The 9,624-nt window shown below is 43.1% G+C and overlaps 1 protein-coding gene across 1 annotated transcript in view; it reads right to left on the bottom strand.

The window, feature by feature from the left end:
* Positions 1 to 612: 612 nt before the first annotated feature.
* Positions 613 to 9,624, bottom strand: part of LOC125921576 (kalirin) — a 283,687-nt gene continuing 274,675 nt past the window's right edge. The window contains exon 35 of the mRNA XM_049629181.1: positions 613 to 1,079. Coding sequence (XP_049485138.1) covers positions 1,017 to 1,079 — 63 coding nt within the window. The 3' untranslated portion in view covers positions 613 to 1,016. The remainder of the gene's footprint in view (positions 1,080 to 9,624) is intronic.

Below are 9,624 nucleotides of genomic sequence, written 5' to 3'. Positions count from 1 at the left end.
TGGGCCTTAAAAAATTAGAAAATGAGTATATATATATACATATATATATATGTAGGTAATGGAATCCTCTTTGCCTCTTTCTTGCCTTGGTGTGGGGTTTCCAGGAAACTCTGTTAGGGGATGGGGCTCTCTTGAGTGTCTTGGAAGCTGGAGGGCTTTTTAAACTTTTAACTTTTATTATGAAAAATTGCAAACACATACAAAAGTGGAGAGATGGTATAATGAATGCCCATGAACCGACCATCTAGTCTCAACAGTTACCAACATGCAGCCAGTTTGTTTCATTTATTTCTTCTCCCTCTTCCCATCCCCCACCCCCGACAGGATAATTTGGGAGTCAGGAGGGTGGTCTTTGAACCAGAGTGAAGTTAGAGGAGCCAGGAAATCCCGACAAAAGCTGGGCAGGCTGACACAGAGAGAACACTGGTTGGGGACATGGTTGGGCCAATGTTCGGGAACCGCTAGAGTTAACCCTCCTCTTCTCTACCATAAACTACCCCTTATTCCTCCTCCCTCTTTCTCATGATGTGGGGGAGGAGGGCTAGATTAGAATGATGGGTTTTCCAGGTCAGGAGCCACTGACAATAGAAATGTTCAATCTGGACAAAAACTCCAGAGATAAGTATGTCCCTCGGATGAGCATGCCCACTCACATGGCAGACGCCCGGGGCGAAGAGGACCTGGGGTGCCTGGTGTTTGGATTGGGAGTCAGGGGGAGTGGCTTGGGTCATGGGGCCTCTCACAGATCCCTACCGTCCCACCATATTCAACTTTGGAGAGAAGCTCAGCAACCTCGAATCGCACCTGGTAGAGAAGCAGGGAGCCCGAGGGGCAAGCCCATGGCCCAGGGGGGCAGATTTTGCCTGGAACATGTTGCCCTCTGAGCAAAGGCTGTACCCCACACCAGCCCTGCCAGAGCAGTCTCAAGAGAGGTGGGTGATGGGAGTCCAGGTGGGAGGTCCCAACGGCGGCACGGCTAACCCGGTGAGCTGCAGGGACAAGTCCCAGGCTGCGCGCTAAACGTAAGTGGAGAAAGGATCTCCAGGTCCCAGGTGCCACCGAGGAGCAAGGTTGCCATCCTGTTAAGAAAAGGGCCGGGGCTCTGTGATTTGCATATGACTTTGCAAAAATCTGCACGAGATCCCGTAGCCCTTTATAGAAAACAGAGTTAAATCATCAGTGCAACCTACTGTATTTCTAGCAACCCAATGCACAGAGTGCAACCTGGCAGATACACCATCATTTTTTTAGAAGAGGAAATGGAGGGAACACAGTGCTGTGTAGGACATTCCTTGGTCTGAAGGTTCAGAAGAAGCCAACCAAGTCCAGGATCCAGATGAGGATCGCTGACTGGCCACTTTCACTAACTCTGGCAGGGCTCAAATCCATATACTTTTCCTCGCATTAGATGCTCGTTGAGCAGTCCTGTGGTTTCCCAACATCCCACACATAAAAGCAGGAGGAGAGCCAGGAAGAATATAAAGAGAGATGCATTAAATATGAAGTCCTAGTGACAGTGATCATTAGTGTTTATTTCATACCCTTCTGTTTTGTTTCTTTGTTTCAACTCTTTTAGGATCCCTGTGCCTTGCCAGCAAGTCTCACTATGACATTCATTTGGGGGGAAAGAAACCGAGAAAAGTTTAACCATTTATGTAGCACGTCTTTGGCAGTAAGTGACCTAAAATTCCCGATTTCAAGTATCTCTAGGGTTCGTGACATGTGGTAATCTGTGATTTTTCCAAGGCATGTGGTTGGTTTGTGAGGCCACATGGCTGGCTGAAGGAGTGGATCAATGGGTGAATGAGGGAGCCTTCCAGAGACCCAGCTTCCATATTCCAGTGTGGCCACACCTACTCTACTCAGACACCAGAAGCAATGGAATCGTTTCTTTAATAAGGCCCCTCAAAGAAAGTCAACTTCTAGTGCTATTGGAGGTGTGAAATATTCTAAAAAGCAATGGCTCAGCCAAGAGAAAAGTCCAAGGTAAATTAAAGAGTATGATCTCATATTTGACTGTGGCTCAGATTATGATGCTAAAGGTTCCATCATACTTGCCATATAGAAATGAGAAAACAATTTCAAACTCCCTTAGTAAGAACTCCAGCCAGCCAAAAACTGTTCATTAGGGAAAGAAAACACTTCAGCATCAAGGTAAAATGGCAGTTACTCTGAGCTGTGAGGAAGATAGGGGATACTTAGAATTCAGAAAGGAGAGGAGATTCTGAAGAAAGCCAGGAGCTGTACACAAGCATTTGTGAAGTAACTCATAGAAGGTGCTGGTGACCACAGAGTTCATCTTTACTAAGGCAAAGGGTCTTAGGAATTTTATATACATTACATTAATAGGGAGGTGGGGCAGAGGGGTGGTATCTGCCGTCCTGATTAGTTAGTTCCCCACACTATAAGTTACTGTCATTGCCAGTTTAATGTATAGATGTGCTATAAGATCTGGAGAATTTAGTGGCAGAATTTAACGGTTTTATAGATGCTGACTTTGACATTTTATTCTTTACACAGTTCTTAAAATTCTGAAAGGAGAGACAGTTTTTAAAAATATTTTTATTGTCATTATTATTATTAATAGCTAATATTTGTTGAGTGTTTAGCACATGCTAGGCAAAGAGCTGAGTATCTGGCTTGCATCATTTCATGTAATTTGCACCACAACATTATGGGGTAGGTAATACCATTACCTCCATTTTGCAGACTGAAGCCCTGAGAGGCCCTGCCCAGGATCATACAACTGGCAAGTGAAGGGGGTGAGATCTGTACTGTGGTTGGTTTGATTCCAAGGCTGTCCTTAATCACTGTGCTACGGTGGCTCCTGCAAAGGAGAATTGATCTCCTAAGTGATGTCTGGATGTTTGTGGATTCCCAAGGTCTTGGAAAGCATCTCACGTATTTTGTAGATCCATCTTATCCTCAAGGACCTATCTAGAAGAGGTTTGGGTCACTTCATTATATATATATATATCTCCATTAGGTCTTGCAGAAGAATTTTTACCCCCTTTTAAACCTCAAGTTATAATTGTCTCTGTGCACCTGTACATCTGTCTGCTAGTTTGCTGTGTGAGACATCTAAGAAATAAATGCATGTAGGCAAACTGAATGCTTGTTCTCTAAACCCTGAGAAAATACAGACACATTCATAAGGAGGCTATTATTTTACATAGCCCAGTTGGTAACTTCATGAAAGAGTAGTGAACACCAATGCATAGCTCTTAACTTCAAAAATGACAGCCATTCATAATCTCTTTGAGATGATTTTCTAAGAATCATCATTAAAAAGGACTAATAAGAAAAGTTTAAATGAAAGTGTGGGGGCAGGGGGAAAGGCCATTAAATTTGTTTGAGATGATAATTATTTCTATTATTTAGAAAATATCTCTCAGCTTGGAATTCATATATATGTTCCACATCCAATCACCCTATACCTTTGGCATTTCAATTCAGTAGGCCAGGGTAGGGGCCTGTAGTTAGCTTTTAGATATATTTCCCTCATAATTCTGTGGGATGCCTGGTTTGGAATCCTCGGCACACTCCATCGCTGGAAAACCTGAGTTTTGTAGTGTTTGAACTGCATTTTCACATCCGACAGCACACACTGTCCAGAAGTACTTGTCTTTGGCATTTTCCATGAGGGGCAAGAATCAGTGAGACCCACTTCAGTATAGCAGTGGCTTTTATTAACCAGACCTCCTCATTATTCTTTTATCTTTAAGGAGGGCCCTATGTTGATATTTCCCCTATCTCCCACTATTCAGGTATAGACACCCTTTTCATAAATACTTTATATAATACAATGTAGGCTCCATTCAAATACTAGACACTCGTGACATAAGCTTTCTGAGCTACTGGAGATGTTCTGCAGACCCTGGGTGCATAAGAGACATCATTGGACATCCAGTGGTATAATAATAGCCACGAATGGGGAACATATTTATATATTATAGATTTAAACCCTTTCTTGGTCCATAAAGAATTTGAGGCAACTATTTGGCAATATGTTTTTAAGTGCATCTTCAGTTGGCTGTATCTTCTGATGTTTCTCTCTGATGGACTGGGAAGCCAGTGAGTCAGAAGTATGCCTGAATTACTACTCCCATGGTTAAGACATAATAAAGAGCCTCTTCCACATTCCTGACTCATGCCTTGTTCTGCTACCCAGTGAGCGATTGACACATGGGATATAGGGAACATGGAATGTTCTTGGTATTTTAATGCAGGTGTGTTTTACTCAGATGATCAAGGGGGAAATGATAGGACTTAGACTATTTGGGTAAAATGTTACTTTGTGTGCTTTGGCTTGAATTATCCAATTGTTTCCCTTAGTGAGCTTGTCCAGTGGAAGGCAGTGTGCATAGTGGACACCAGCAAGACTTGGGCTCATATCTATGTTCTGCCACGTTCTGGTTGTGTGACCTTGGGCAAGTTATTGAACCTCTTAGAGTGACATGTTCCTCATCTGCAAAATGAGGATAATGATACTTACCTTGAAGAATTGTTGTGAGGACCAAATGAAAGATTATACATAAAATGCCAGGCTCATATTAAGAGTTCAGTAAGAGAGGCAGTTGTCATTGTGAGCTGTTTATGCTCTGAATGGCTTCCTTAGCAGGCAGCCTCTGTGCTTTCCCTGGCCTTCCCAATTACAGCAGGGACTTCTTACAGAGGGACTATATCTCCCCCATTAGATGGGGCAGCAGGGGGCGGGGGTATTATCCTTGATGGGGACTTTATGTGCCCTCTTGTTTCCATTATACACAGGGAACTCTGCAAATACTATGTTAACTGGTTTAAAAGAATCTTTTTCTACCCCCAAATTTCAATGTAGAGCCCAGACTGGAAATTTTCCTTAATGTAGCCATCAGAATCACAAACTGCGATACAGAGTAGTAAAAATATTGAATCGTGCATACAGGAAAGATATAAACACCAGAAAGTATATTTTTACTTTAGCTTTTTTAAGGATTGATTTTGTGACTTTCTTATGTGTTCTTTCTTGCTTTCTACTCTGCCTGAAGGGTCTCCTTTTGGCTTCTAGATGTCTGCTGCTCATGCGGACCCCAGGGTTCCTTATCTAGGATGCTGTTAGGAGCTACTGAGAAGGACCAACTGGCCTGGAAGGTGGCACAGAGTTACGCCCTGCTGTGCTCCCTCCCAAGTGACAGGCCAGGCTCTCCCCACCTCAGGAAGGCCACCCCCGTGAAAGAAATCAGTCACAGGAAGGAAGAGTTCATCTCCCTGTTTTTCTTCTTTCTGCTTTCCCCTCTGCTCAGGGAACCCTCTGAGAGCACCATGGAACCAGGAAGTGTGGGAGAAACATCCTTGAAAATATTGGTTTCATGTAATTATTTTTTTTGTTTCAAGTTCAGAAAGGTTAGAAATTGCCTCTTTCCCAAGAATTCTTATCAGAAAACATTCCCTCTACACTTAGACTGTGGGAGTTGAAGGGAGAGAGGGAGGTGAGGGGCCGGGGAAGAGCTGGGGCTTGACCTAATGATGAATCTCGTGTTCGAAACCTTGCTGCCCATGTAGGGTAACCAGTTTCCTTCCTGGAGGCTCTCTGTGTCTTCCTAACCTGGGTCCCAATATCCCCACGCTCAGTCACTCTGAAACCCCTCTGGAATTACAGGGGCTTAAAATCAAACTTGAAACATGTCTGCTTTCTGTCTCTCACACTGTGTATCTCTTCATAGAATCTCCTCATGAACTTGAAAGTGTACTTTCAGCTCTTCCTTACCTTTTCCATGCTTCACTAAATAGCTGCATTCGGGGGGAAACCCTGATGAACTCATTCCCTCGTCCTCCCCAACTGCCCACCCCCTGAATTTTCCTTCTCTTTCCTTTCACTGTCCAAGGTTCCTGTCCTTCACAACCAAAGTTTCCAGCTCCTCAGCTCGCAACCTTGGCCCATCCTACACATCAGCCCAAATTCACTCTCTGGTCACTTTCCCTCCTCTCAAGATACTGAGATGTCGATCACCCTGTTTCCTACCGGACACCTGCTTGTCCCTTGTCTTAGGTTCATGCTGAGGGTGGACCTAAGCAACCATTTAATAATCATGTTCTTTCCTGTCCTTTAAAAATAACATCTAGTAGGGTTTTCTTTGTTAATAGAAGTAATTTTCTTTTAGAAAATTTGGAAAAAGCCACCATCCAGAAATAACCACTATTTACGTTTTGGTGTATTTCCTTCATATATACATACATGCACACATATATGTATATACATATATATGTACATATGCATACATAAGCACAATACACACATATATACACGTACACATTCGTTTATGTTTAACACAGAAAAATTAGTCTCTCATGTTTAGAAGGAAAAGGAAGACTCCCAAGCAGGTGGGAAGAAAAGGAATTACATGCTGCAGCTCAGGTAGGCTCTTCACCTGTGCCCCCCACAGCCATGAGTTTTTGGAGCCCATGACATAATGGTTTACAATGGCTTGATGGCCAGAAAATATGTTCAAGATATCCCTGCCTCCCAGACCACATCGATGAATATTTCCTAGACAGTGTATGGGAAACACATTCAGAGACACACAATTCATCAATATACAAAAACAGAAGTTATACACATAAAACATATTATTCAAACAAGTATTTCTGAGCATGTCTATGAATGTCTAACTGTGTGGCAGTGCACTGAACACAGCAGAAGGTATCCCACGTGAACCTTGTCTTTATGGATCTCGGGACTCAGTTGCTGACATAAAAACCAGCCCAAAGGAAACAAAAGGGAACCAGAAGAAGATGCTGTCTCACAAAGTGCTAAGGGAAGGGACTCCAGAAATCATTCCAATAATGAAGAAAACTTGTTTCAACAACACTTTTCCTGTATCCACCAGTACAGAGAAATAGTTTTGGAAACATAGTGATATCTGTGATAGGTTGGTAGACAAAGGCGATTATTATTTAAAAGGTCATTATATTTTAGTGAAGAGAATCACACAGATAATCTACCAGAAAACATATAAACATATATTAGAGGAGAGGTTTGCAGACAGTAAGGAACCCAGAAAAGGGGCAGGGCTGGGGGTAAGGGGCCTGTGTATCAGGAGGCTGTAAGTCCTAGAGAATGTTCTTGTGGTTTGGGAGACATGCGTCTCCTCTTAAAGCTGCCAGGGATAGACTTTACATATTCCATGAAAATCTAGAGTCAGGATGAAGACTATGCAATCACTGTGATGATCCATTGCAACAGGATTTCAGGAAAAGGATCAAGAATGAAAGAGAGCCAAGATGGCTTAAAGGTACAGTTGTAGATGGGGGTTAAGAAAAGATTGTCTGGGAGATGGTAGGGGATGTGTTCAGTTTCAGGTCTGCCAAAGAGAGCGCGTGAGTCACCCAAGTGCAGTTTGGCCGCAGACAGTTGGAAACATCGCACTAATGACCCGAGTGTGAGAGATAAGGGCTAGAAACAGAGATTTTTCAACTCATTGTTAAGGGTGCAACTTTATGCTAAACAACATGGCAAATACTATGTAAAACACCTAACATATGACCTGGATGTTAAACAATGATATTTGACTTGTTTGAGGTGGGGGAGGGTACAGGAGAGGGGGCAATGCTTGTGCTCAGAGGTGTGGTGGGAGAAGTAGTGAGCATTAGCATGAAGGAGGCATGAGTCAGGCTGGCAGTGAAGGGTGGGCCAGATGTGATTACGCAAGTCAGTAAGCATTACTGGTGGACACAGCAGGAGCAAAGCATGACATGGCTGGGGGCATTCGACTGCCATTATTTATTATGTGCTAGATGCTGTCGCAGACAGTAGAGATGGGAGCATCATTAGCACCGAGACATGATTGTCAAGGAACTCACAATGTAACATGGGAGAAAGACACATAGGCAACCCATTATGTGATAAGTGTAATTAGGCTGAAACATATAAATTGCCAGGATTCACCCATTTTGGATACACAAAAATGGCAGTTTCATTATGATTTAATCGGAAGCAGATGCATTATAGCATATATGACAGCAAAGGTCTCTAAAGGATGTGTTGGAGGGAAAACTTTATAAACATCTGTACTTGATCCTTAGTGAATGTGCTACTGAGGCTTTTAGCTGACAAGTGAGACACTGAAGGAAAAGTTTGAGGAGGATGAATCTGGTATCAGGAGAAAAGATAAGACACAGGAGCAAAATCCCAGAAAGCAGGGAGGTTTCTGAAAGAAGAATTTCAGCAAAGGGTAACCAAGGCCCGGCAGAGTGGTGTGACAGATATTTTGAGGGACTCGTTCTCAGGACTTAGCAACAGACTGGCTGTCAGGGAATATGCCGACAATGGACCCAAAGATAAAACATGGGTATTTGGGAAAATCATATTGTTCTGCCCCAAATGGGGAAGTCAGACCACGTTACTAGTTTGAGAGAAAAAGAAATAATTTTCTGAGACTGAGACTGAGGAAAAGTCGGACATCAAACTGGAAACACACAGGTAACCAGTTATAATAATGGTGTCCGGCACTAACAGTGTTCATTATGTGGCCACTCGGTCTCAAATTTGCTTATTGGTTTTCTGGTTCCTCAGTAGAACTTCAGATGGGTGGGGACTGGCTTGTTTTGTTTCAGTGCTGCATCTCCATTCTGGAACAGTGCCCGGCTCGTGGTGGGTGAGTAAATTAACGTGAAAACTGCCATTAGGAGAAAAGTCACTTCAGAGCTATAATCTTGGCATTTTTGTCATGGACATCAGAATCGAAGCAACAAAAACCATGGCTGGAGGTGGCGGGGTGATGTAGAGAAAGAAGAATCACGAGCAGAAGTTCAAATGTGGCTCTCACTGGAGCATGAGGGGACAACACGTGGTAGATGGCAGCATGGCAGGCAGTGGTTGACGACATGTGGGAGAGGAGGTGTTGAAGTGATATACTCCAATGGGTATAAAGGATGAGATTTAGAGGGTTGTGGATGGGTGGGTTAGCATTAGACTCTTTCTGAGACTAGAGAAAGAATGACAGAGTAAAATGATAGTGATGCATCTAGGTGCGGATGAAAGTCACCGTCATGCAAACAAACAAACAAACAAAACCCTTAAACCAACAGTGTTTCTTGGATGTTAATGAATAACATCTAAATTCCTTTGAATGGTGTCCAGTGTCTTCCATGATCTGAGCCAAGCAATCCTTCTGGTCTTAATCTCCCACAGCTCACCTCACAGACCCAGAACTTCAACCAGACATATATCTCCCCTGCAAGCCCCAAACCCATCCTATTTTCCCCTTTCTCCCTTACCTGCTCTTACTGTTTCATCCATGTAGTATGACCTTTCTCTGCGCCCCACCCCTGCCTCCACAGTGCTGCCTGGATAAATTCTACCCACTTAGTAAAGTCTAATGCTAAAACTTCTCTGATCCTCCCAAACTAGGATTTTTATTTTCTTAATTACATTTGGTCTCAATTTCCAGATCTCTCTCTTACCCACAATGCCAAACATGTTACCTTGTGTTTATTTGTTATTCAGTTATTCCTTGAACAAATATTTACTGAGCACCTTCTAGGAGTCAGTACTTTGCTGGATTCGGTGATGCAATGGGGGTATAAAACAGACATCCCTCCATTCTCACGGACTGAAAGTCTAGCATAGGAGGCAGTCATATAACC

This window comes from Panthera uncia, chromosome C2 (assembly GCF_023721935.1).
Source record: "Panthera uncia isolate 11264 chromosome C2, Puncia_PCG_1.0, whole genome shotgun sequence".
Classification (NCBI taxonomy): domain Eukaryota; kingdom Metazoa; phylum Chordata; class Mammalia; order Carnivora; family Felidae; genus Panthera; species Panthera uncia.
Note: the sequence above shows the minus strand (reverse complement) of the source record. Positions and strands in the feature narration are given on the sequence as shown.